Source organism: Castor canadensis, chromosome 6 (assembly GCF_047511655.1).
Source record: "Castor canadensis chromosome 6, mCasCan1.hap1v2, whole genome shotgun sequence".
NCBI lineage: Eukaryota > Metazoa > Chordata > Mammalia > Rodentia > Castoridae > Castor > Castor canadensis.
The window spans coordinates 29,241,060-29,268,786 of record NC_133391.1 but is presented as its reverse complement, the minus strand read 5'-3'; the positions used below and the strand labels follow the sequence as shown (position 1 = coordinate 29,268,786).

The window sequence follows — 27,727 nt, the reverse complement described above, 5'->3', positions numbered from 1 at the left end:
AGCATTAGTTCTTAGGTCTCTTAAATCTTCTCCCAGTCAGTTTTCCATGGTCTCCTAGGTTATGTTGATGTCCATTCTACCCCTCTCTCCAACCCCTGCCAGGAAACCTTTGTGCATGGAGCTGCATGACTTTGCACATATACATCTTGCCTGGGTGCCTTCCCTTTCCCTTTTGGTTCACTCTTTGATCTGCTCTCTGCTTGTGGAGGCTGGGATGTTGGTATGGTGTCCACAGCCTTCCTTGCCTGCTGGCTTCTGGCTGGGCTGTGCCAAAGGGAAGCATAGGTGGGTAATTGGAGCAGGAGACGAGAGTGAGAAGTGTTTATCCTTTCAGTTCCCTCCCTCCAAGTTACCATAGGCTGGCTATGTCCTTGACCACAGGTCACAGCTGGTCTCAAGGTGGCTGTCTTAGAGGCCTTTTTGGGCCTGGGAGCAGTAGCAGTTCTGAGGGCTGGACTGTGCATCTGGGGTTCCTACACACAATTTCATTATAAATACTCTCATTGCTAAGCCTCCACAAGTTACCCTAACTGAGTATGCTGTTTCTGGGACCCTGGCTGGTAGTCATGTCAATAGCAGAAACAGCCCAAAACATGCTGCATTTTCAGTTCTGGTGCACAGGGGCTCTATTTGTACTGCAGCCTCCATTAAGGTGGCATTGACTACAGCCTGTGAACTGATAAGGGGTCCTAGCTGGAGGCCAAGGAAGCCCTAGGAACTGCTGGTGATCACTTAGTCTTGGAGCAAACATCTAGATATGTTCTAGAGATTGCTAACCTGGGCATTCCTTTGACATGACTAGAAATACCTTTCTGAGGCATGTGTCAGGTGTAGAAGCAACTTGGGTAGAGAAATCCCATTCTGAAAGCAGATTTTCATATAATCAGACCTTGACTGCATTTCTGCCTACCTATGACTCATTCACATTAGAAGTAAGATCCCTCCCCATCTACTGTTAGATTTCAGGATATTTTAGTCATTTGGTATTTTACATGATTTACTATATATATTAAGATGTATAATGGCCAGGCCATGATTTTGGAGATGGTATGAACCAGCCTGATTTGCTCACAGGTTATAAAAACAAGAATATGGCTATCATTTGGTTCTTTCTGTGTGTAAGTAAGGTAGACTAATATTATTGTCAATGGACAAAGCGAGGTTAAGGACTTTGCACAAAGTCCTGTAGCTGGTAAATGGCAGAGCTGGGCCTCAGATCCAGGAGGCAGGCTCTGGAGTCTAAGTCCTCAACGCCCATGCCAAATGGCTGTGCCCACAACTCAAAAAGCTTCTGCCACTGGGCAGCAAGGGACCAAGTTGATATTTGTTCACTGTCCATCACTCATTCAACAAGTCTGTGTTGAATGGCAGCCATGCAGTGGGCGCTGTTTGTCTTCTCCAGGGCTGTGTTGGTTCTACACAGAGCTCACAAGAGGAGTGAGGGCTGTGCCTGAAGGGGCCACAGTCTCACAGGGAAGGGTGACTCATGAGTAAAACAAGAGTCAGTGAGTGGACCCGGAGTCAGTGGGGCCCTTATGTAGGAAGAGCAGTGTAGGATGTTTATAACAGTGTCCTTGAGAACTCTGGAAGCTAACATGTCACCAGCACTTGTATATCACCTCTGGCAACAAGGTCTGAAACAATGAGTTGCAGTTTGTCACTTGTTTCTTGGTTGTATATTTAATTAGTAATACAGAGGAATAGGTAGAATGAAGCTTTGAACTTGTTTCCTTATTGTTGCGAGAAGTAGAAAGTGTGTAAGATGAGTTAAGGTGCCGCTGTCCTGAAAGTGAAGGTAATGCTGGCAAGAGAATTATTATTCTGCTGGAGCAGTCAAAAGGTGAGCTGTAGTCACCTACTGGTCACCTTTGGCCCTTGGTGTTAAGTCTTCCCAAGTGTTCTTTCCTGCTGGGATCACTTCAGCTGCTGCCCTGGAGTCTTGGCCAGCAACACCTGCTGACCAGGTGTAGTCTTCAGGTTGATTTCTAAAAGCATCCTTGTTCTGCTCTCAGGGAGCTTTGCTACTAATGATTAGGACAGGTATTTTGCTTTGTACTCTGTAATCTAGGTCAGTCTCTTGTTTCTGAGCGCACCTTTCCCCCTGGTGTTTTCTTCTCAACAACAACTTTCTATATTTTGGGTTTTGCACCTGTCTTTTATTCAGTAAATAGTCACTTTCTGTGTGCTCCAGACAGTTTGCAAGGCGCTGAGGATACAGTCTTCGTCCGTAAGGACATTACTGGTTAGTGGGAATGTTGTGGCAGCCAGGTAAGCAGACCAGCTGGGAAACCCTAGGAGTGGAGATGTGAAAAAGCAAAAAGGTGGCCATATGTCTTGTCTTCTGTGAGGTGTGTGTCAGCAGAGGTGACAGGAACCCCATTTTCAAACCCTGTTGTCAGAAGTATGTTAGGGAATTGAACACACAGGTGAGTGTTGCTGCCTGACCACCATTCACATTTGTTTTTCTGACCTCCTGCTCATCTCTAACTCTTACCTCCTCTGCCTCTTTCCCCTTTTCTTTCCTTTTTCTTTCTTTGGTGGTACTGGGGTTTGAACTCAGGCCCTTGTACTTGCTAGGCAGGTGCTGTATCACTTGAGCCACACCCCCAACCCTTCCTCCCTTTCTTATCTCTCTTGCTTTTAGGTGGCTCAGGACCAAATGCTAATCTTGTGTGCCTTTCGGGGATGAATGGCAGCACACTGTGGTCTACTCCCCTCCCAGAGGAGGCCCAACATATCATGTGTTTGGATCTGATACCAGGAAGTGTGGCTGAACCCATCTGCCTTGTGACAGGGACACGCAAGATGCTCAGTGCATTCAATGCGACATCAGGTAACGACCTTGCACCTCAAGAGGTCTTTGCTCCAGTGAGCCATGATTTTGGATTAGAACAGAGTGGTAGGGCAGGGACTTTCCCACTCTGGCAGGATGGAAAGTCTGACTTGCTGCTCTAGAAGGTGGTTATTAAGGGAATGAGATAAGAGGTTTGGGCAGATTGAGTAAGTAAAGCCCTGTCTCAACCTGTCTGGTGATAAGAAGGGACTAAACCAAGTTACCCAAACAGAAACTGCCCTGAGGCTTTTGGTTGTGAAAAACAGTCTCCCGGCTCTGTGCTTTGTATAAAGGACAAAGAAGCATTGCCTCTTCTTATTTGATGTATGTGTAGTCCACCTGTGAATGTGGGCATTAACTACTCAAAAACATGTCAGTGAAGATACTAAGCTTTGTTGAGGCTACTGATATGGCCTTTTAGCTTCTTACTGCTTTTGGGCACACATGACAAAAGGGATGAAGAAGAATCAAATATAGCCGAGCATAGAGGCTCACACCTGTAATCCCAGCTATTTGGGAGGCAGAGATTGGAAGGATCATGATTCAAGTCAGGCTGGGTGAAAAATTAGGGAGACCCCATCTCAACAAACCAGTCTGGCATGTGGTTCCTGTGGTTCTAGCTACTGGGAGACATAGGTAGGAAGACATCTGAGGCTGGCCCAGGCAAAAAGTCAAGATCCTATCTGAACAATAACTAAAATAGAAAAAAGCACTGGCCATGGCTCAAGTAGTAGAGTGCTTGCCTCGCAAGCCCAAGCCCTGAGCTCAAACCCCAGTGCTGGGAGAAAAAAAAATAAAGAATGAAATATAATGAAGGCTCCAAACAGAGTCATATATGCTGAGATTGTGCTGGTCATCACCTGGGGCCATGTGCTCTAGTGAAGCCAAATAATTAGTCCATCCAGGGTCTAGATGTGGGGTTGATAGTGGGGTGTCTGAGAGAAGAGAAAGTGGAATGCACTTAGTCTAGGACCGAAGTCCTCTTGGAAACCTCTCATGATTTCTCTGGTGCCTTTCCATGTGACCATATGGGAGAAGCAGCCAGAGTGGGCTTTCTGGTTGGCAGCCACTGATGGCCCCTTAGTGGTTGTAATAGCCTCCCACAGGTCCATTTTCTGTCACAGTACAGCAAGTTCTTTTTTCCTAAAGACTTCATACACGTGGTCGAAAACATTTAGGCATGAGGTGACGACATGCATGTGTTAACCAGATGTTGAGGACTTCAGAGCATGCACCTTGTTTCTCACCTTCTCAGGAGGTTAAAAACTAAAGGGAATAGCATCTGTTCAACTCTCTGAGTTGCCTTTGCTGGCCTGGGGCACTGCAGCTGCCTTTTCCAGAGCAGAAAGCCAAGTGGTGACCAGCCTGTTTGTCCTCTCCTAGGGAAAGCCATCTGGACCTTAAACCCAAGTCACCTGTCCAACGGTACCTTGGCTGCCCCAGTCGTGGTGCTGCCAGACTTGGATGAGGATGGCATCCAAGATCTTGTGGTTCTGGCCATTGGGGAAACACAGGTATGATCTCTGTCGGGTGGTTTTGTTTGAATTTTAGTCATCTCTTTAATGCTGTTGCTATAAATGCTGCCTAAAACACTCTTTTTGCAAGGGCTTAGGCTTAGTAAGTCCTCTTGGTGAGGTTAAGTGAATAAGTGAGCATTATAACCTGTTTTCCCCAGCAGTCTCATTGTGCTTCCATGGACTGTGGTGTCATGGAGCTTGGGAACCAGATAGGTCTGTGTGTAAATACCTCTTCTATCGCATTGTAGCTTTGTGGCCTCAGGGAGCTGGAATCTAGCCAAACTCTGGTTTCTTCATATGTAAAAATGAGAATGCTATGTCTACTTGTAGGATGCTTATGAAAATTAGAACCACACAGTCATGCCTATTTTTTTTAACCATGTTAGTTTTACTACATTATATGTGTTTAAGTTTTATTCAACTATAAAACAATAGAACTGACTGATAAAAAGCCCATAAAGTATGTAGGGGACCAAAACTAGATCCTTATCTCTCATCCTGTACAAAAATCACTTCAAAATGGATCAAAGACTTTAATGCAAGACCTGAAACTTGGAAACGACTGTAGAACAACACAGGGAAAACACTTTAAAATCTAGGCACAGACTACAGCTGTCTGAACAGGACTCCAGTAACTCAGGAAATAGGGCGAGAATTGATAAATGGGATTGCATCAAATAAAAAAGTTTCTGCACAGTAGCAAAACAAAACAAAGCAAAACAATTATCAGATTGAAGAGACAACCTACAGAATGGGTGAAAATCTTTTCCAGCTATTCATCTGGCAAGGGATTAATCCAGGATAGACAAAGGCTCAAAAAATAAACACAAAATAACAATCTAATTAAATGAGCAAATGAGTCAGCAGATAATTCTCAAAAGAAGAAATACAAATGACCAATAAATGCATGAAGAAACATTTAACATCCTTAGCCATCAGGGAAATGCAAATCAAAATGACACTGAGATTCCATCTCACTCCAATCAGAATGGCAATCATCAAGAAAAACCTACAAAAACAAACACTGGTGAAAATGTAGGGAAAAAGGCACCCTTGTACACTGTTGGTGGGAGTGTGAATTACTGCAGCCAGTATGGAAATCAGTATGGAGGTTGCTCAGAAAACTAAAATAGAACCGTCATGTGACCCTGCCATCCCACTCACTCCTGGGCATTTACCTGGAGAAATGTAAGTCAGCATACCTAGACACACCTGCACGCCCATGTTTACTGCAGCTCTATTCACAAGAGCAAAGCAATGGACAGCCCAGGTGCCCATCAGCCAAGAACTGGATAAAGAAATATGGTGTATATATACACAGTGGAGTATTATTCAGCCATAAGGAAGAACACAATTATGTTGTTTATAGGAAAATGGCTGGAACTGGAGACTATCCTTCTAAGCAAAATAAGCCAAACTCAAAATGACACCACATGTTTTCTCTCATATGTGGAAGTAGACCTAAAAAATAAGTGCATGAATGTAAAAGGGGACTGCTGTAGGGGAGAGTGGGAGGGGAAAGAAGAGGGGCTTGGGGGTGAATGTGACCGGAGTACATTTATGCTTGTATGAAACACATTAAAATTGTAAAAACATACATTAATTAAAAAAGAAAGTTCACAAGTTAAAAAATCTAAGTCAAACAATAACATAGCCAGACATGGTAGTACATACCTGTAATCTCAGCACTCAGGAGGCAGAGGCAAGAGAATCAAGAGTTTAAGGCCAGCCTGGGCTCCATAGTGAGACCCCATCTCAAAAACAAAAACATGGGGAGGAGGATGTGGGGAAAGGGTGAAGGAGGTTGATATGGTACCATATTGTGTACACATGTGTGTAAATGGAAAAATGTGACCTGTTGAAACCATTCCAGGAATGGGGGGAGGGAGGATAAAGAATTCAACTATGATATATTGTAAGATCTTTTGTAAATGTCACAATGTACCTCCAGTACAGCAGTAATTAAAACAAATAATAAAAACAAAATCAAACAAAAAACCTAGTAACACCCGTGACCAAAGGAAGGAGAGTTGTACTCTGTGCTGCAGTAAGACAGACTTTGATTCTAGTCCAGTGATCTTAAATCATAGTCCTATTAATTATGGAGCCGGGTGTTCTGTGTACAGCTAAAGTAAGGCTATTCCCCCACGCCTCAGGAAAGACTAAATGAATGAACATAATTATTTCAGCGTTAAGTTTTTCTTCCTGAGACAATTCTCAGAGCGTTTGTCATCATTTCTCTAATGCCTGCTTGGCAGGCTCCCTACCACTCGAGCCATTCCACCAGCCCTGTCATTGTTAGAGTCTCTAAGACTTTTTCTCAGACATCCTAGCACGAGTCTGCCAAGAGAGTGCTTACAAACAAAAGAACGGAGCAAATGGCAAAGAAATCTGTGGAAAAATGCAGATAGAGATGATTTTGCCTTATTCGATGGCTTTTTTAAATTTTAAAATGGCTCATAGGAACTTTGTTACTGTTTTTCACTTAGCCACATGGCTCAACCAGGGATTATTCATATAACCTTTTAATTTTAATCTCAGTGATTGTGAATAAAGAGACTGGAGTCTCTGAAAAATTCTAATTATTATGTCCATGAGGAAGTGATTTTATGAAGTCTGGGAAGTTTCTTTCTGATGGAATGCAGTCAGCATAGTGGAGCATGCTCAAATCCCTAAGTGAACCTAAAGTGTGCTGTTAATACCCCATCTGCTTCTCATAGTCGGGGCGGTTAGATGTGGAGACTCAGGCCTGTAGGGACCCCCACAGTAAGGGTCCTCTGTCATGGGAATCTGCCTCTTGCCCGCTCTTGCTCTGTGCCTTTTTGTCTCTACTTGGTATATTTCCTCAGCTTGCCTCACAGAATTCACTCATTGGTTCAACAGTGTAGGGCTATGGAATAGACTTCTTTCTCCCTGATGTTCTAGAACATTCTTGGAGAGGCGATGGGGAACAGCAGTGTCATCTTTATTCTGATCTCTTTGCCCTCTTTACCAGCAGCAAAGAACCCAAGGAACCATTTAAGCTACAGACATGGAAGGCTCTCTTCATAGTCACTCTGAGCCATGTGTTCTTAGGTCTGGTGCAGTGTGAGCTGAGCTTGGGAGACCTGGACCTGGTTCAGGATTAGGGGAACTGATCTGGCCTGGAACGTTATAGGGAAGGGACCTTAGAAGCCAGTGGCTGCTGCTCTCACACAGTGCTACAGTCGTGCCAGACACAAGGACAGCCATGCGCTCCTTGAGCACAGGCCGGTGTGAGTATCACTCACGTGAGAGGTGGTCTGGTTCATTGTTAGTCAGCTGTACAGAATTCTGTCTGTTGATGAGAGATGTACTTTCTCATAGCTTCCATCCATTGTCCCAGCTTTGGCCACACAGCAACTCTGAATGAGTCTAATCCCCCGTCAGTAGGAAAGCTCTTTGGATGTCAGCCTGCTGCCTCTAAGCTTGCTCCGCCCCGGGTGACATGTCCCAAGTTTCTTAAACTGTTCCTCCAGCAGCACGAGGTCCAAACCTTTCCTTTCCTTTGCATTCCAGTTGGCCTGTATTTCTTTTAAAATGTAATTTCTGGGCCCCGTGGCTCAATGCCTGTAATCCTAGCTACTCAGGAGGCAGAGATCAGAAGGACTGTGGTTCAAAGTCATTCTGGACAAATAGTTCTCGATATCCTACCTCAAAAGAACCCTTCACAAAAGAAAGGGCTGGTGGAGTGACTCAAGGTGTAGGCCCTGAGTTCAAACCCTAGTGCTGCAAAAACAAACAAGCAAACAAACAAACAAAAACCAAACCAAACCAACCAAACAAACAAAAAAACATGGTGCTGGTATCTGCAAACAGTATTTATTCCTAGTATAACAAGTTCTGTCAAGTTAAGGATACTGTTTCTTCTTTTAATGCATGCTCTGCTTTACTTTTGCAGCTCAAAGTTACAATAGCCTTTCTGTGTTTTTCTAAGGTTTCTAAGGTTTTCTCTAAGAAAGAAAAGGTTTCCCGTATCTTTTAATTAATCAGTTAATTGATAGATTAATTTCTTCTCGCAGATTTTGACTTATCTGCCAGTTTAAGGCCTTTCTGAATTTTGGGTTTGTCACATAGCATATTAGCTATCCCTTTCATCTTTGTGGTCAGCTTAAGTTCTATTCATTTGAGTCTTTGGTAAGAATGTTTAACAATGCAGCAATGCCAGACTTTCCACTAAAAGTTCCCTCTGAGTATTATCACCAGAAGCACTTGTTTCCATGCATCCCATGAACCAGGTTTCTCTGTCTTGTCCATAAGAATTTATGATGACAAACTTTGTCAAAAGCTTTTCTGAAGATAAGATATTATTACAATGTCACTATTTCTCGAATAGTGACTTTATTCCCAAAAGAAAATCCTCTAGATCTGGGGTTGATCCATTTCTTATTTTTGCAAATAAAGTTTTATCAGAATATAGTCATGCCCATTCATTTATGTATTGCTGATGGCTGCTTTCAGGCTAGAACAACAGAGTAGAGTGATTGCTATGGAGAGCATCTGCCTGGCAGAGCCTAAAGTATTTATTGTCTGGCCTTCACTGAAAAGACTTGCTGGTCTGAGAGTAATATTGACAGTGGCCAGTCCAGACATCTGATGTTATGATGGAGAGCTCTGCCTGGATTGATTCTAGTTGGGGCCAAACGTTATTGGCCTGTTCTGGGTATGAGAGTCCAGACCCAGGGGCAACAATCCTGTGTTTAGCTCTAGGCTAGAATTCTGTGTGTTTAGAGACTGTGCAGTCAGCAACCACCATGCTTCAGAGAAATTGCCTGGCATACCATAAAAGATGCCCTTTGCATGTGTCTAATCAGGGAACGAATGGGATGTTTGCCTCATTTCTTACATCTAGGAAAACAAGCAAAGCAGGTTTGGCTTTGTGCTTTCCACCTGTGGGAAGTGTTACCAAACCCTTAGCTAAGGAGAAGGTAGTGACTGAATTTGTTGCTTGATTGAGAAATGAAGGGCTTCTATTGACTACACCTCTTCTTCCATGTCTTCAGCCAGATCTGTGCTTTCTGCTGGTGTCTGGCCGCACAGGAAGTCCAGTGGGCCGACCCGTGAAGTACAACATTGTGGGAGTGGGGAATCTGATTGGTCCTCAGGCATACATCACTGCCAGTGGGGCTGTCTACATCCTGTTTGGCTTTGGTAAGAAGCAAGGCTGGATTTCACTACTGTTCCTCTGGTACAGGTGACAAGGCATCTCTTGTGAGACTGGTGAGAATGCTCAGGGATCATTGACACCAGTCCTTTCAGTGCTTCCTATTACAGGGGTCTCTCACCCCCCACTCCTCATGGCAAGGCATTAACTCTGCCTTCCCTGGCTGCCTTCTCTAGAGAGAAGACTGTGTCCAGCATCCACTGGTTCCCTGGTTCATGTGGGACCAGCCTAAGCCAGTTCTACTAGACCCATCTGATTGGGCTCTGTGTCCCCTTCCCAGATCCCCACCATGGGCTGGTTCTTTTAAACTCAACTTCTCAATGTTGGTTCTTCCTGTGGTATTAGGAAATATCCAAGCTGTTGCCCTGCGGGACATTTTTGTCCAGGCCCAAAATCGAGACAGTTCACCACCCTCTCTGCAGATAGAAGAGCCGGAATGGGAGAGGCGACGGTCTGTCAACTTGTCTGAGCTCACTGGCATTTACAGGTAAGTCACAGGGAGATCTGTGAACTCAAGCGATACAGTGTCTCTGAGTTTGGTTGGGCCAGTAAACATGTGGGCAGAGGTTTGGGGTAAACAGTGCTGGCCTTAACATGCCGTCTTCTGAGCTAGTTAATGGGAGCAAGAAATTTTCTTCTCTTGGTCACATAATATTTTGGTATGTGGTGACCATGATATGTGATCACATCATCTGTGGGTCGCAAAGAAGTGTTTTGGCTTGGGTTCTGAGTCAGAGCAGGGCTAGGAAGGTAGATTTACTTAAAGTAACTGTCTGTATAGCTGTGCAGAAGTATCTGACCTATTCTTCCCGGTATTTTTCTCTTTGTTGAGGGACATTTTGACAGAAGCAAGGATAGTGTTCTTGAAATATTATTTTTTTATTCCTATTTCTTAACTAAAAAGCATGTAGTTGTCATATGCAACGAATACCCATGTAACCGAGAGTGGGAAAATTGTTGCATTCTTTTCTGTCAGAAGTTTCAAATCATTTCCTGGCATTTTACTGAGGTGATATGTTGTCCCAGTGAATTTGACAGGCACACTTAAGTGAGTGGTTCCAGTGGAATAGAGAAGGAAGTGATTTGATGAAGCTTATGCCAGGACTGCTGTCCAGGCTTAACAGTTTCAGGTCTCCGTCCTGATCTGCACCTGCCTTCTTTGCCATTACCCTTGATCTTTTATTTTCCCCAGAGTATTTGATGCGAGAGGCATCACAGCCCAGCACTTGTCCTGTGAGTGCTATGAGCTTGCGTGGAATTTTCTAGGGGTCCTTGGTTTCTAATGGGAATGACAAAGTGTCCCATGTGATGAGATGGTGGAAATGGATACGAGAGTGCTACCACCACTCCATGTCCATGACTCCTCAGCTGTGGATTCAACCAATTAAAAATATTTAAAAAAAAACCCTCTGTCTGTACTGAGCACATATAGACGTTTTTCTCATCACCATTCTCTGAGCAGGACAACTATTTACACTGCACTTACATCGTTCTAGGCATTCTAAGTAAGTCAGAGATGACTTCAAGTAGATGGAGGTTGTAGGTTTTACTTAGATATGCCACCTTTTATGCAAGGGATGTGAGCATTTGTGGGTTAAGCATTTTCAGGGGACTCTGGCACCAATCCCACAGGGATACCAAGGGTCAGCTGTAAATGCAAACATACAGACAGTGAGAGAAGAAGCAAAAACAAATGGATTCAGGGCTCTCATCCATGCCAGAGACTAATTGTCGGGGTCTCATTCAATGCAGTGATGGCGTTGAGCAACTCCAGCTGGTGAAGTCCCCTGATTCCAACTGCAGCAACCTCCTGATCACAACCAGACAAGGCCTGGTCCTGCTTCGGGGGCAAAATCTTAGTCCTTACTGGACACTGAGGCTTCAGGGCCTGCGCAGGTTTGTGGTGTGCACCTTCCCACGTGTGCTGTTTTGATCCATTTTTCCACATTTATAAATTATCTGTGGCTGGCGAAAGAGAAAGGAGGAAGGGAGCTGCTTGTCTTCCTGTTTTCCTCATCTGCTGTTGATTGCTTCCTTGCCTTGTTTGCAGCCAGCCTACTCCCGGGTACTTCACTGAGGACCAGACTTTAGACTTCCTTCTGCAGATTCAGGATGGAGTTGGAATGAAAAAGGTAAGACATCGAGACTCAAATCAGTCAAAATGTATGGAGGGTATATACTCTGTGTACAGCCCTGTGCAGGGCACTGTGAGGAACAGAAGAGCCTAGAATGTGGTCTCTTCCATCAGAGAACCAAGTGTTGTTGAATGAAAACTCACCATTCAGTGCTAAAGTAGATAGCACCGGAAATTTTTCTAGGTGGATCTCTTTCCTGCACAGGAGTTCCTTCTGGATACCTTACTTAGACAGCAGGAGCCTTCTAAAATCTCTTGGCAGGGAAAGGCAGGAGTAAGTAAATGTAACACTTGTGCATACAGATAGACCTAAGATTTTGGTGGAGGCAGGTGTCTGTGGTGGAAAGACTTCACAGGGCTTTTAAAGGTGAATTTACATGGATGAGAAGGCATGCCAGGTTAGGAGCACCAAGGCTGAGGCCCAGGGAGAAATGGTGAGATCGCTTCAGGGACTCTCAATGCATCTTTTGGACTGTATGTGAGGTTGTGTGTTGCAAGAATATAATGCTTGGATGGATAATTTTCATTTCTTTAATGCTACAGGTAGAATTACAGAGTTTTACAATTTTTTCTTTTTATAATCAGCCTAGATTTTTGGTTTATCTTCACTCAGTGTGTGTGTATGTATTTGAGTATGTATGCATACATAATATATATTATATCCATGTATTATACGAGTTATACAGTGCACACTGTTCCCTGAGAGAGAAACTAATTCGACAGGTGATGAATCATCACCTCTAACGTGTGCCAAGTTCTGTGCTCTGTGCTGGAGACAAAATGAATGAAGACAGGGCCACTGCTCTTGTGCAGTTCAGAGTCCCTGGGCTGGGACACCTAGACATAGCTCTGGATGTCACAGCAAGTGCTGTTGTGGAGATTTGTACCATTGGGCACACGGGGGCAGATGGGAGGCAGCAGAGCCAGTGGGTCAGGGAGTCATGAGGCCGTGCGTTGGTCGGGGTGGCCTTGCAGAGATTTGCCAGACAGAAAGAGAAGGTTTCCAGAGGTTGGAAGGAGTGTGTTCCTGTTGGAGAGGTCAAAATGACCATTGTGGAGTTTCCCAAAGATTGTGGGATATGGATGCTGTAGAGAGGCCAGGGAGTCCTCTGGTTATGGCAGAGGACAGATACAAGGATCCAAGTATCACCTCAGGGAGTCTTCCAGCAGTGAGGAATGCTATTACAAGGGAATGCAGATAGAGATTGTTCTCACTGGTGTTTCTTGGGGGCGGATAGAGAGACAGGTGTAATTTGTTGGTGAGGCACTGAGATGGTGAGAGTTTCAGCTCTGAGTTTTAATCCTGGCTCTGCTACTTATTGGTAACTGAATTACACATGTTGCCTCACAGATACAGTTTCTGCATCTGTGAAAAAGGGGTAGTAATGTCTCCTGCCTTCAAGAGGTTGTAACAGTGAAAGGAAATGGCTATATGTGCAACTGAAAAAAGTCTAGACTTCTTTTCTTCCCAGAATACCACATGAAATCTCTGCTGACCTATTCCTCTTGCTGGCTCTGAGAGGTTTGTTTCTGCCTGTTTGGCTCCAGGACCTTTTGTGACATGGAATCAGAGCAAGGGCAGATAGGGTGGGAGACTAGAAGAATAGGGCAAGTGACTGTCTTGAGAGTTTTTGGTCTTCCACTCACTGAAGAGCAGAGACACCAAGGAAGACCCTGGGCTGAAGGTGGAGGGGCAACTTCTTGGGCAAATGGGAGCCTCTAGGTTTGTGAGGTTTGAGGGTTTTGAGGTGAAGAGATAAGATTGCTGCTGGGGCTTGTGAATTTGACCCTCTTATTACCCTTTGAGAGATGCAACTACTGAACGAAATCCCTTTTGATTTAGTTTGTGCTCTGTTAAGCCTAGGGTAGTGTACCCTATCCTAGGGCTGAAGTACACACACCAAGTCACCATTAGGCTGCAGAGCTGGGAATGTGGTCGCTGGCACATAGCATTTGCTTGATAGTTCTTTCCTAGGTGGCTGTTGCAGTTGTGGGAGGAAAGGGATAGTGCAGAGATGCTGTTGGTGGTGTCTGGTTTCAATGGACTTTTAAAATTTGGGGTTTGAACTCAGGGCTTCACACTTGCTAGGCAAGTGCTCTACCACTTGAGTCAGTCTGACAGCCCTAGTCTCCCGACTACTCCGGGGGCATGGCCCCTTTATGTCTGAGACTGACATAAACATGGGATAATCCAAGTCACTCCCTGTCTCTGAGCCTCCCTGTCCTCAGCTGTAAAATGAACTGGACTTATTTTGTAATGTCCCCGTCTCACTCAAATTGTAAAGCTCCTTAAACTCTATTAAGTGGGAACCAGGGCTACAGAAGTTTGGATCCTGGTTTCTAGCCATTTTTTAATGCTCTTGGAACACTCAATTTGCTTACACCTCTGAAGCTCACCACCTGTTTAGACAGTCAGCTCTCTGTATCTGGGTTAAACATTGGGACATTCAGCCAACTGAGGAGTGAAAATATTTGAAAGAAAAAGTGTGCCTCTCCTGAACATTTGTAGACATTTCTTGTTGCTATTCCTAAACAATGCAGCATAATAACTATTTATCTGACATTTACATTGTACTAGGTATTAACAAGTGATCTAGAGATGACTTAACATCAGGAGGGTGTGCATAGGTTATATGCAAATGCTACCCTGTTTTATATAAGGGATTTGAGTATCCGCTGATGTGGGTATCCCTGGAGTGGGGGGGTCTTGGAATCAATGCCCCACAAATACTGAGGGAGGATTATATATGCATTATTTGAGTATCATGGTGTTTGTCTTTTTTTTGGCTTTGGGTACTTTCATGGACTGCTGCTTTTCCAAGGACTGGCCACTTCCCTCTCTCTGTTCTCTTTTGTAGATGATGGTGGTAGATGGCAGCTCTGGCTCTATCACTTGGAGTTACAGTGCTCCATGTCACATGAAGGAAACACCAACCACCTCAGCAGTTACTTCAGACCAGAAGTCCGTCTTCCTCTTCTGGGCAGAAAGGCTGTCAACCACATCTCCCAGTTCGGTGAGTGAGCCTGTGGGGATGGGCAGTGTCACTTCTCCACTTTGTCTCATGCAGACTGGGGTCTGGGTTTTATTTGACCAGTCCCCTTCCAAGGGATTGTTGGGTAGGAACAAATCAGCACTCTCATGAAAAAAGCAGGAACCTTGGGTCCTCCTGCCATGCTTCCTACCTTTTGGCCAAGAACGGGAACACTTGACCATGGCCCCTAATGACAGCATAAGTCTGGATGAAGGCTAAAAGTCACCTCAAGGTGCTAGGTTCAGATCGACAGATGACTTACATGTCCTCCAGCTGTGGAAGAGTGGCCTGGAATGGACAGAGAAGGCTTCATGCAGGGGTGAGGCTGGGCTTTGAGGTGAGCAAACTCACAATGCAGGTGGGGTGTGTTGGGGAAGAGCAGTTGGGGAGGATGCTGAGTCTGTTCAAGCTGGGAGGCCAGGTAGAGCTATGGGAGGGAAGTTCTGGCACCCGGAGGGGAGACTTTGGAACTTTCCATATTCTACTACAGCATTTTGGTGGGGCTGATGAGGCAGAGGCATCAGCAGAGGTGCCTGGAGTCTGTGGCAGGCTACCCCATGTAGTTCAATGAAGCACGCCTTGGGCTGGCACTTACTGTGTGCCAGGTCCTGTGCTCTCTGCAGGGCTCTAAGGACAACAGGAAGCAGTCCTGACCCCTGGAAAAGGCAGATGGTTGAGGGATGAGCAGGAGCTGATGACAGAGTCCTGAATTCATCCGCCGTGCAGCTTTCAAAGTTACATCACCTTTCTGAGCCTCATGTTCTTTATCTGCTCCTGAAGATGCTAATCTTCCCTCATTTTGCTAGTCGGCTTTACCTCAGCTCTAGATTACAGTTCTAGCTCCACCATGCCCTGATATGTGACCACAGGCAGTTCACCTAGCATTTGACTCCTGCTTCCCTCATGTAACAAAATGAGGAGGTTGGACCAAATGGCTCTCAAATATAAGGTTCTATAAATAACTACAAGACAGCATGTTAAAAATGCTCTAAGAAGTACAAAGAAGAAGTGTAGGTGGACATACAAAATGACGGAGACATTAATTTTGCCTGGGACAATGAGGGAGGTGGTGTCTAAGTTGGAGACATGAGGACAGAAGGTGTTGTAATACGTGGAAATGGGGCAGAGAGGGTGGTTGATGTGCAAGGCGAGAAAGAAACTGATTGGCATTGGTTAGGTAGAGCAGAAGGAAGCATGCACTTAGGACAATAATCAGACCTTGAAGCATGGGATGGTGAGCAGTTAGTAATTGCAGCTGAGGTTGGGAAAAGGCAGATTTTGGCTAAATGTGTAAGATTTGACTTTTGTGCTAAGGGATGTAGGGCTCATTCTGTAGGCAGTGAGGAAGGCATCTGGCTATTTTCTGGTCACAAAGTCAGAGATCTGTCTGCTGTCCCTCCATACCTGGTGTGTGGAAATGCCCTCATCTGCTTTGTGGCCTGTGGTAGAGTGAGGTTGCTGGCTCCTGCCCACTTCTAGTGTAGCTTCCTCCCGTGCTGAGAATCTGGAGCAGGGCTGGGGCTCTCTGTGCTTTATCAATTGTATGGCTGCACAAACAAGGGCTTGCCACAGTCGGTCCCCCCCGCCACCGCCCGCCCAGGACAGTGCCATGGGCATTTCTTTTGCTGCCGGAATTTGGAGACTTGATATCAGGCCTTGGAAAATTTTAAATTTATAATCGATGATTTACTTCTTTCTGGCCAATCTGTTTATTTCAGGAACTGATAAGATTTTTTGTTACTTTTAGCCAGATGCTTGCAACTGGCTTTGATAGCCAATGAAAGGAAATGCCTTTGGCTCACTATGTTTTCAGAAAGTTTCTTCTCTCTACAAAGCCTCACCTGCTGCGAGGAATGAAGGAGGATCCCAGTTCTCCCATAGGAGAAAGGGGAGGGGTCTCTGCAGCAGATTCTTCTCTGGGCACGCACATTTCCTTTTTTCTTTTCTCATGAGGAAGAACATTTTCTAGATATAGATACTGACTTGAAGGAGTTCCTGATGAGCCAGTATTTTGAGTTCTTTGGAATAATATGTGTCCTGTATGTGGGAGTTTCTTTCAAACATATCCTTGGGACCAGGATTCAGCATCTGGGAGAATGCTATCCTCCACGGTTTCTCTTGAGGGCCCTCACTTCTGGGGATGGAGAATGACCTTTGCTATTCCTTTTTTGTGGCCTGTTGTCAGGATGTTACGCCAGGAGCTGAGCCCCCCAGCCTTCACCACCTTTACCTCCTGCATCCAGCCTTCCCCTCCATCCTCCTGGACCTGGCGAACACCACAGGCACAGTGACAGCATCAGAGGGTAAGTCCCCAGACCAGGGGAAAGTGTGCACTGTGGTATGTGCAGGTGTCCTGGCCTGCTGATGGACAGTGGTATGCTTTGCAAGTAGCAGCGTAGCTTTTCCCCTCATGTCCCTGGAGCTGGTGGAGGGCATTGATGGAGCCCTCTGTCTTGTAGGGGTGCCAGGCTACCTGGACAGAGCACGTCCTCGGAAGACAGTGAAAGCTGAGGGCTTGACGTGTGTGGTTATGCTCACAGCCTCACTCAGCAGACATATACTGAGTCTCAGCTACGTGCCACGTGGTGCCAGGGGCTGGCAAGACAAATAAAACTAGCTTCCCCACCCTCTAGGGGTTCAGGATTTGGATTAGCAGGTAGAATAGGTTTTTTCAGGGCATTGGTTTAGTGATTTTTTTTTCTTTTTGGAATAGTAAACATGCATGTTGTTTAGAAGTTGGAGTCAAGAAAAACCAAAGAAGAAAAAAAATTTCCCCTAATCTGAGCCCCCATAACACAGTTGACATTGGGAACTGTCCTACTTTTTATGTCTAAGTAATACTGTGACTCAAAATTGAGGTCATGTATGGGAGACCCTTAACTCTGGAAACCAGCGTCTCGGAAACTCAGCCATTCCTGCTTGCTAGTGTTGTCTGTCTGCTGGTCTCCACACAGATGCCTGGCTTGGGATCTACTCTTCCTGCTTGGGGGTAGGGAAGGGGAAGATGAGTCTGGCCACGTCTCCTTTATGTCTTTCTAAACTCTCTTGCCACTTGTGGACTTGCTCTCTACTTACGAGCTCCTTTGCCTTGAGCTGGAGCAGGCTTGTGACTCTCCAGATGTCAGAATGCACTAGGAGGAATGGGTGGGGTGGACTTGCGGGCATGCCTGTCACTGCCTGTGTGTGTCCACTGGCGTGGGAGCGCAGTGAGTGTCAGTTTGCGAAACCCTGTGAGCTCTTTTGCAATATTAAGTGAACTCTTTTGCAATATTAGCATAAGACGTTATTCAGGGAACATTAAATAATGGTAATTAAGACTCCTCAGACCATTGTTATTGCAATTATTATTTTGGGGATTTTGTTTTTTGAGTGATTATGCAACCCAAGCTGGTCTTGAACTACCAATCCTCCTGCCTCAGCCTCCCAAGTGCTAGGATTGCAGGTGTGCTCTACCATACCCAGCTCTTCCACTACTATTTTAAAGATGAGACAGAATCACCCATGGCTAGATAAATAGCTTATGTGACTGTGTACTGACAGTCTAGGAATTCTTGGGCTTTCTAGTCTGTTGGGTCCAACTTTTCTACCAAATGCTTACCCTAGTGGACATGTTTTCTCATTTACTGAATTGAGTCTTTCTTGGAAATAACTTCAGAGAAGTAAAGGTACAAACTCGGAGAAGAATATGCTGCTTTGCTGGCATGCCATCTCTCACCTTTTTGCCCTGCTGCGTGGCTCACTGCCTGGCATTTGTTGGTTGCTCAGTTAATTTCTTTTTCCTTTTTATTTTTTTTTTGGTGGTATCAGGATTTGAACTCAGGGCCTCATGCTTGTTAGGCAGGTGTCCTGCCACTTGAGCCACTCCACCAGCCCTTTTTTACTTTGGATATTTTTTGTGATAGGGTCTCAAGAACTGTTTGCCCAGGCTGGCTTCAAATTGTGATCCCCCTGACCTCTGCCTCCTAAGTAGCTAAGATTACAGTGCCCGGCTCAGTGAATTTCTTGTATGAATTAATGAGTAGATGAATGACTGAGTATGTTGCTGACCTAAACCCCTGTCCTGTTGACACAAGTCATCTAGCCTTGTTAACTGTTCCTGCTTTTGTCCTTCCTCAGTTGGGATCAACGACCTGTGGAAAGATGCCTTTTATGTCACCAGGTCAACAGGGCCCAGCGATGATGGGCATCGCATACCCCTGGTAGTCAGCAAGCTCAGTCTGCGGTGGGCACTGATGGAGGGTCAAATGGTCCAGCTGAAGGAAACCACCCCCACAATTGGCCGTGGGGAGCTGCGAAGATTCCTCTCTAGGATAAAGTTTGTTGATTCTCCCTACCAGGTGAGTAGCTTTTGAGATATTTGGTTACTCTTTTGGGCTTAGGACATGCACTATGACTCTGGCTTTGTTCCTTAGAGTATAGGGAGAGGGAGAGTTTTTTTTGAGTAGATGAATGAAGCAGTTGTTTGGGACACCAGCTCCTAGTGAGCTACCTGACTGTGAAGAAATGGTTCTCAGTTCATTGTGTTTGGCTGGAAATGATACCATCCCCTTTAGGGGAATTTGGCTTATGGGTTTTGTCATAACAATGACTGAGGGGTGGATCCTATTGGTATTTTCTATGTAAGAGTTAGTGATGGGCACATCATGGAGGGCTTGCAGACTTATATACATCAGAGGATTATCTTGCTGAATGGGCTGCCCCTCCCTCTAAGAAATACTTTGACCCAGAGTTGAAGAGCTTATCCTAGAAGAAGACAGAGTCACTGGGCCCTTCCAGAGTGGGGAGAAGTTCTCATAAGCTATTGGGGCTGAGCAAAAGGACCAGAAAACGGAGGAATAGTCTGACCTTTGTTTCCTCCAATTTCTTTGACAATCTCTATTGTGAAAAAATCGTCACTATACTTCTCCCTTTTCCCACAGATGTAGTCTGATGGAACCTTCAGTTTTAGAAGAAGCAAGCAGAACGGGTCCCTCTCTCCTGTCAGTGTAAAATCAGTTCTTCAGAGAGAAGATGACTTCAGTCTCATTTTGTACCTCCATGTGAAGGCTTGTGGGAGCTTTGATCACAGCTTGCTCTCCTTGGCTGGGATAACTCTCTACCTGTCCAACCCCTGCATTTACCCCCTCTAGGAACTCTGTGTGGATAGTTTGGAAATGTGAATCTTATAGGTATTTTATTTTTTTGTATGTCTAATTTATAAACTCTTTCTGGGAAGTCCAGTGAAACCTATGACTAGGAAGTAATTTGTTTTGTGTTATATCATGTACGTGTCTCTTTTAGCTTGTGAAATTATTTTTCAGATATCTGAAGCTTCAGGGATCCCATTTCTTGACCACCTGAAATATACCTGGCTTGGTCATCTTGCTTCTTCCAGACAGTCTACCTCGATTCTGAGGGTCACTCATCATTGTCTCCTTGTTCTCATGTGTACTGTGGCTACTTCCCAACTGTGGACAGTTGCTGTGGAAGACTGAGTCCTCTACTACCATTTCATCTCTTTCTTTTCTGGGCTTTCCCTCAGTATCTAGTAAGTGGCCATAAGAGCCAGCATGTTCCTATCACAGAGGAGCAAGGGAAATAGTTTTGGTGACCCTTCTCTGACCAGGTCCATGTGTCATGTCTGTCGTATGTAGGTCTGATGGCTCTACAGCCATGACCAGGGCCTTGCCCTATTGCATCTCCCTGCTTTCTCAGCACCTTGTCCTCTAGAGCATCCTTCTCCCCTCCCCTTCCCTTGCCTTTTCTTTTATTCAGGGATATGTTTTTGGACTTTTCTACTTGAGTCCGGTATGCAACCATTTTGTCCTGAAGCTCTTCTTTGTAGAGCCTTTGAAGCATTGTATTCTGAGGCAATTCTTTTGTGAATACTCTAGCTTTTATAATGATTACATTCTTTAGAATTATATCTAATACTTATGCCCCCCTTCTTCTATATAAATTTGATACCTCTATTGAGTTCAAATCTTCTAAACTTCTAAGTTATTGTCTACATGGCAGAAAAATCCGATGGCAGCTGAAGGACAAAAGCTTTTCTTCTTGAGAAATTTTCATTTGTCTTCCTTGAGTGGAAATCAGGTTTTCTCCTTACTTGAGCTTATGTCTTTTTAGCTTGTATTAATAAAGGTATTCTAGAAAATTATGAGTCCAGATTTAAAGGGATATCTCTTAATTGCCCTGGTGGGTGTTATGACATAATGGGAGGTTGGTAGCAATCGATCCAAGCAGGCATGCGGTGTGGCCTGCTGATTGGCCTTACCAGCTTTGTTGGCACCTCTGCCTTAAGACCCCTAAAGTGCTTTTGACACTTTGTAAGTCACATGTGGGTTCAGCTTGACTTTGGGGAAAAGGGAAGATACCCCAGAGTATAGAGATATTTCCAGATTCATTTCTAGGGGTTTGAATTTACTTGGGTAGAAGGGCCTAAAATATAGTTTGGTTTAGTATAGATTTCTCAGGTCTAATTTGTAGTGGACCAAACCCCCAAATGGGTGGGGGTCCTCTGACTTCTGAGGTAGCCAGTCATAACCTGTTCTCTATTGTGTTCGGGCTTTCTGGGAAGCCAGCCAGTGTAGGAAGGAGTAAAATGCATAGTTGCTTATTGAAGATCTGTTTTGGTGGGATTGTTTTGGGCAGAAAGCTGTCTCTCTCATGGTGAATCTCAGACACAGATAAGAGGAAGCTAGAAAAAAGCAATGTCACTGAATTCTTGTATTTTGGGAACTAACTAAGCATAACTTCCCCTTGCTATATGTTTGAATCTCTCCTTGCTAAACATAGTGAAAGCTCTAGGCTTGCTTTCTCTTGCAGCTAGTATAGAAAGGCAGCTGAGGATTGAGGAAGCTTCATCTGACCTGTGTGGTGCTGGTCTCTTGTCAAATGCATCCCAAAACTTCCTTCTCCTTGCAGGTGGCCACCCACCCAGATGTCCAAGATAGGGCGTCTCCTTTTTCCACCCACCCCCAACATGGGGTTGCAGCAAAACCAACCTGACTACACTTAGACGTAGTAATGCTATCTGCAAATGCAAGGGTCTTCCCCACATCCCGAGTCTTTCCTCTTTCCTTCCCTTACAAACCTTCCCCTCTGCCTTAGACGAGATCCTCACCAACCCTGGGAGAGATGTCACCCAACCCTGGGAATGTGAATTGCTATCTGTGTTGCCTACATTAAAGCTCCACCAGCTAGCCTACTGTCAGAAAGCACTACTTAAAATGTGAGCTGTTATAGAACAAATAAATGCTATATACAGGAATGGATGCGTGTGTCTTTCTTCTTGCTATCAGGGGTGGTAAATTTCCCCTTTATGGGAAAGAGAAAAGGTGAGTGGATAGATGGCCTCCTTTGTGGAGAGGGGATGAGCAGGTGGGCATCCCGAGAGGAGCCTCTGCCCAGTCCTGCCTTGTTCACTGTAGAAGCCACTATTCTAGTCTAAGGATCACAACCCATATGAATAGCTTAGGAGGCCATTTCTAGAAGTGAACCTAATCCTGTGGGCTGTAGAGCTGCCATACTACCCTCTTAATGGCTTCTAGGGTAATATTTAATAAATTCTTTTATTGGTACCTGCTATGTGTCCACAGAGTACTAATAGGCAGTGTGGAGGGCACCTGTCTATCCTATTGAGGCACTCGAGTAGTGGTGCTTGCTTTTTCTGATGTGTGACTTATAGGAACATTCTGGTGTGCCATGGAAAGTTGAGCCACAGACAAGCTGCTGCTAACTTGCTTACCTCCTTTTCTCCAATTTACAGGTGGATAACCCTTATAAGACCCTAAAAGGCAAGAGGTATATTTTACTCCTCTTTTTCTCTGTTGCTTAGTCCAGAACCTGGCACATGAGCAATCAGTAAAGGGAAGAAGGAGACTTTGGATGCATGATGTCATGGAGGATGGACACGGAGGAGACTTGTACTTATTCTTAGCCTCTAAAAACCATACTCAAGAGACAGACTTAGGCTTAAGCAGATGTTGTTAACAAGCAAATGCGTAAGATGGGGCTCAGCCTGCTCTCCAAACCCTTTTAACTCCTAACACTGCTCTTCTTCTACAGATGACCCCACCACTTCTTTTAGCTCCTGGATGGTCCCTTGTTGAAACCCCTTGTCCTGTATCAACGAGTAGAAGTCAATGCCTTCAGAGACAGAGCGAATGGGCTGATTGTGGTACTGGTGACAGGTGATTAAAGGTCCCCCTGGGTGGGATGCATATGACAGCTGCTGAAGGAAGCAGTGGTGGTGATGCACCAGGCAACTTGGGTTTGAGTTGAAGCTCTTGCCATGTCTGCACTTGAACTCCAGCACTGTCTTGGTGTATGTGTTGAAGGTAGTAACAGCAGACGCCATGCAGCAGGTGAAGGAAAGCCAGGCTGTGCTAGAAACAAAGACAAAGAAGGGATAATTAGAGTCTTTTTTTTTCTTGAAAGAAAAATGCTAGGTCCCTTCCTACTGTAGACTTAGGAGCCTGAGTGTGCTGTCTTCTTCCATGTCCAGTTAAAGAACCATGGGCTTAATTTGGTCTACCTTGATAGGGTATGCTCTGAACATTTTGCAGTCAAAGAGAATGACATAGTACTAAAACCAGGCGAGGTATTTAATGGGTTTATTTTCATTGAGTTTGTTGTCAGTGTTATGTTCTTTTATACTTGGTGTACCTATTGTGTGTGTGTATAATTGTGTAATTTGGGCTTCTGTTTTACTCTCATAAAATCTCCAAGAATGCACAGATCTATAGTAAACCAGTGCATATGGTGGGCCTGGCCTGATGTGTTCCCTCTGTCTCTTCTTCTCTTTTCTTATCCTAGCACACACAACACTGCCAAAGATTTTCCTTTGCTTAGATGCTGGGAAGAATCCTCCCTCATCTCTGTTTTGAATGTAGCTGTCTTAGGCTCCTCAAAGTTGAGCCTTTGAGAATCATTCAGGAAAACATTTACCACACACCTAGAGGTGTTACACTCTGTACAGGTAGAGTTTTCTTGTTATGGAAACAGTGTTCTTGGCAAAAGCTAGTTTACAATAGAAGTTGGAGATTAAGAGAAGCTGGATAGAATCAAGAAATAAAAAAAGATATCAAGGAACTACATCAAACATATGCAAAAAACTTGGAAGCCAACTCCTAAATCCCCCTGTCATTCTGGGAAACCCCAGAAGCAGGAAGTTTTGTGAGGTTAGGGGGATGTCATGAGGCCAAATGATGGTTAAATCCAAGCCATAGCTGGGACTCTATTTTCCTATTTTCTGCCTCTGACAAACTAAGCAGTAAATTTAGGCTGGGATGCTTCTGATGTGAGTTTTGCAGACTGAACTCCACAGTTTAGTGCCAAGAATGGCTTGAAGTAGACAAAAGACAAGAAACAACAGGTCAGGAAAATGAGCTACAGCTCATGAGATAGACTAGACTCTTGAATCAAAGGGCACATATTATACCACGAGAGAAGAGGGTAGTTCAGATTGGACAGGGCTCCATATGCTGTTTACGCTCTTAGCACTTAATCCAGCACAGTCGGTGTGAGTCCAAGTGGGCAGAGTTTGACTTGAATGTGTGTTTTGTCAGGGTTGCCTCTTCTGTTTTTTTAAGAGAAACCTAAAATGACCGACCCCTTAGTTCTTTATGAGTTAGAGGAGGCGTAGGGAAGTTTTATGGATAGCAGTTTAGTAGAATAAGACTGCAGATAGGACGAAGAAGTTACTTTTGGAATTAGGGAGTTTAAATTGGATAGAAGAGAATTCAGTTGAAAAACATTAATTCAGTTGGATGGACGGAATTCAATCCAAATTTCAAGACTAATTATTCTGTTTCTCTAGTACCTTGAATCATGAAAATATAAAATATATATATATCATCATTTCCATAAGCCATATAAAGCCAGTCCCATTTCTCAAGGACAACATAGACATCAGGCAAAGAAGGAATTGCTACAGCACATGGGCAAAACTGAACCAAGACACAGTCTTGCAAAGCAAGCCAGAGGAATGCTCTCTGTGCCCCCTCCAATGGTGGGGGAATAGATGTCCCAGTGATCCAGCCCTATATGTTTGGAAGGCAGGACAATATGGGAATGAGTATCTAGCTAAGACGATTTGAGGATGACAGGCACTTACTAGAAAGCCCAGCCATAATTCCAAGCATGAGGTCTCCAGTCTTCTGGGCCCAAGTTGGCAGTTGCCTGGAAGACTTGTGAATACATCATGTGGGCCACCATCCCCAGAATGCCTAACAGAGGAAAGAGGAGGGCAGAGCCCTTAGAGAAGGGCTGCCATTGTCGCCATTGTTGTCACTGGAAGACCATTTTGGGGCCCTCATTTTGCAGCAGCCACAGCCTGGGTATCCCTTACCTTGATGCCTTGACGCATTTCCTGGGAGACTCACCTTCTGGAATGCCTGTTTTTGCAGTGGTTACCCCAAGCTTTAGGGTAAGAGCTACAGAAAAAGCCCTGTTCTCAGGGCCACAGCTTCCTTTGACATCTTTTCACCCTTTTTTCTTCCTCTTCAATCTGCATCTCTTTCTTTACCCAACAGAGATGGTATTGAAAAACTGTGTGCATGTCACAACTGAAAAGTAAACCCCACAAGGAGTTTTACATACTAACAAAGCTTGCATGTAAAGGAACCAGAGGTAAACCATTTTGTGATGAACACAATGACCCAACACACAATTTCATATACTTTCAATTTAAAATGAAAGATAACTTGTAATGCACCTCCTACCTCCATTCTTACACTGCCTTCGAACTCCTCTCTCCTCCTCAAGGACTAAGATCCTCCACCTGGTGCTTCAAAGGAAGCCAAAGATGTCTCTCTCCTGTTCTGGGGGTCACTCACCTGATAGGACAGAGGAAATGGCAGCGAAGGCGCTCAGCTTGAGGCTGCAGCCAGGGTTCCCGGGGAGCAGCAAGTCCATCAGGAGCAGGAGGAAGCTGATGAACTCAAGTCCGATGTAGGCGATTTGGGCTCCCAGTGATAACCAGAGGACCTCTGTCAGAAACACAGGAAGGAGGAGCCCCACTCTGACAGTTAAACACAATCAACAGCGAGTATGGGATCCCGTTAGAAGTCAGAAGCCCAGGGCAGAGGAGAGAATGAGACAAAGCTGAATGAAACCAGTTACTTCCTTTCCAGTTCATCCATGTCTCCCTGCAGCTCCCCCTCTGCAGGACCCAACGTGTAAACTCGAGGGCCTATAAATACTTTTAAGGGATATTTTCAGGAAATGTTATCACCTCATTTTCATAAATACTGCAGGGACACCACTTGGCTAGTGGTGTCTTTCTTGTTCCTTATTTAATTTTTGGATAATATTTTGTTTGCTTTCGCCTCTCTTTCCTTCCTCCTCCCTTCACTTCTTTCCTTTTATTTTACTGCTCTGCCAAAAAAAAAAAAAAAAATTGGAGGAGAGAAAAGAAAACTCTAAGCTTTTCCAGCATGGTTTCTTGGTAGCAAGAGCGGGCAGGAGCTGTGGGTAGTTTTTCTATTTGTGTTCCTGTTTTCAAAGTCAGCCCCAGGAGGAATTTGTGTCACCCTTGGGGCTCAGAAGAAGAGGAAAGCAGGAGGTGACAGCGCAGTTTAGATCTAGAGGGGCCCCGTTAATGGAAACTAAATTCTGCATGGAACACATACTTGCCACAAGCCCCAAGGGGAGGTGAGGAGGAAAGCCTTCTCCATTAACCACTCCCCTCCAAATCGGAGAGTGGGGTGACATGAGCCTCGCAACGTGGTAAATTCCAGCAGTCCTTTCTCACCTCTCTCGGCTGGTGGTGCGAGTTCAATGAAGCTTCGGCACTTCTCCCCTGGAACATGCAAGGGACAACATCAGGGGGTGCTGCCTTGGACGACTGGGGTGAAGCCTTCCCATCCTACACTCAGGGCTGCTCTGTTTGCTCAGACACAGGCCTTTCTCCTTTTAAATTGCAACAATAATCCTTGGAATGAGAAAACACTGGTGGTGGGGGGGCTGGGGAGGCGGATCGCTAGGCTTTAGCAGATCCATGGTGATTCTTTCATCTCATCAAGGAGAAAATCAAGGTTCCTAGAAATGAAGTTATTTGGATAAGGTCACAACTGGGCAGAGCTACAGCCTTTTCTATAATACTCTCTCCTTGTTTTGTTTCTAACAGCAATTCTAGCTCCCTAAGAATGTAAATTCTTCTCCTAATGTGAAAGTCTTAAGGTTAATGCTATTTTAAACCAGCAGGTCTACTGAAGAAAGAATAGGTGAAGAGCCAGAAGGATTTCTGACCTTATTAAAGGGACTGTGGAAAGGGGCAGTTACCAGGGTAGAAGGTGCCAAGCAGGGGCAGGATGGGGACCTGAAGCCCATCTGGGTTTGGGGTAGTATGGCCCTTCCTACTGCTGCCTCAGGTCTAAACTGTCTTGACTGGCTTCCTTACCTGCATAAGATCCCTTGTCCCCTGGGGAAAATAAAACAAACTACTCCAGCAGATGGGGTGAGGGGCCTACCTGATTCTTCCATGATTTCCTCACAGGATAGCCACATGCCACTCCGGAAGGTAAGGAAGGAGAAGCGGTCATCCCCAGCCTCCCAGCTGTATTGCACCACCTCCTGGGCTGATGCGTTGATGACATCCCCATCCAAGGGCATTGGCATGTCAAAGCACCTGGCTGCCAGACCTTTCCCGCACAGGGGCTTGGGCACCTTCTGTGTGCCCACAAACCAGTTGCTGCTGAGCAGGGATGCTGTTGAGAGGCTGAGTGATAGCACGCTGAGGACGGCAGACATGAAGGTGCGTTGGCCAGAGAAGCCCTTCGGGAGTTCCATCTGCAACACACAAAAACAAGTGAAGGAACTGGAACTGGAGAGCCTCATTTCAGAGGCTCCTTTGACACATGGACACATTTCCCTTTCCTTCAAAGCCAATAGGCAGAGCCAGGAGCCCTGTGGAAGCTGAGCTTTGGGAGTGGTCTGGAGCTAGCACCATAGTGATGGTGCTCATTTAAGTTGGACCTTGTGTGGGTCCTACAGAAAAGTGGTGATTTGTGTAGGTCAAATAGTGACAGGGCTGGACACTGGGCA

General features: G+C 45.1%; 2 protein-coding genes across 2 annotated transcripts in view; one reads left to right on the top strand and one right to left on the bottom strand.

Annotated features, from left to right (window-relative positions):
- Fam234b (family with sequence similarity 234 member B) overlaps window positions 1-21,950 on the top strand; it is a 35,168-nt gene extending 13,218 nt beyond the window's left edge. Inside the window, exons 4-13 of the mRNA XM_020169612.2 lie at window positions 2,645-2,833; window positions 4,217-4,347; window positions 9,372-9,519; window positions 9,878-10,019; window positions 11,285-11,428; window positions 11,583-11,664; window positions 14,525-14,680; window positions 16,884-17,001; window positions 18,815-19,035; window positions 19,618-21,950. Coding sequence (XP_020025201.1) covers window positions 2,645-2,833; window positions 4,217-4,347; window positions 9,372-9,519; window positions 9,878-10,019; window positions 11,285-11,428; window positions 11,583-11,664; window positions 14,525-14,680; window positions 16,884-17,001; window positions 18,815-19,035; window positions 19,618-19,623 — 1,337 coding nt within the window. The 3' untranslated portion in view covers window positions 19,624-21,950. The remainder of the gene's footprint in view (window positions 1-2,644; window positions 2,834-4,216; window positions 4,348-9,371; window positions 9,520-9,877; window positions 10,020-11,284; window positions 11,429-11,582; window positions 11,665-14,524; window positions 14,681-16,883; window positions 17,002-18,814; window positions 19,036-19,617) is intronic.
- A 742-nt stretch (window positions 21,951-22,692) lies between these two features.
- Gsg1 (germ cell associated 1) lies at window positions 22,693-27,521 on the bottom strand. The gene is made up of 5 exons (XM_074076021.1): window positions 27,154-27,521; window positions 26,314-26,483; window positions 25,519-25,669; window positions 24,798-24,909; window positions 22,693-23,067 (listed from the first exon to the last, which is right to left on the bottom strand). Exons 1-5 carry the CDS (start codon window positions 27,518-27,520, stop codon window positions 22,725-22,727), a joined length of 1,143 nt encoding a protein of 380 aa, XP_073932122.1. The 5' UTR covers window position 27,521; the 3' UTR covers window positions 22,693-22,724.
- Between the last annotated feature and the right edge of the window lie 206 nt (window positions 27,522-27,727).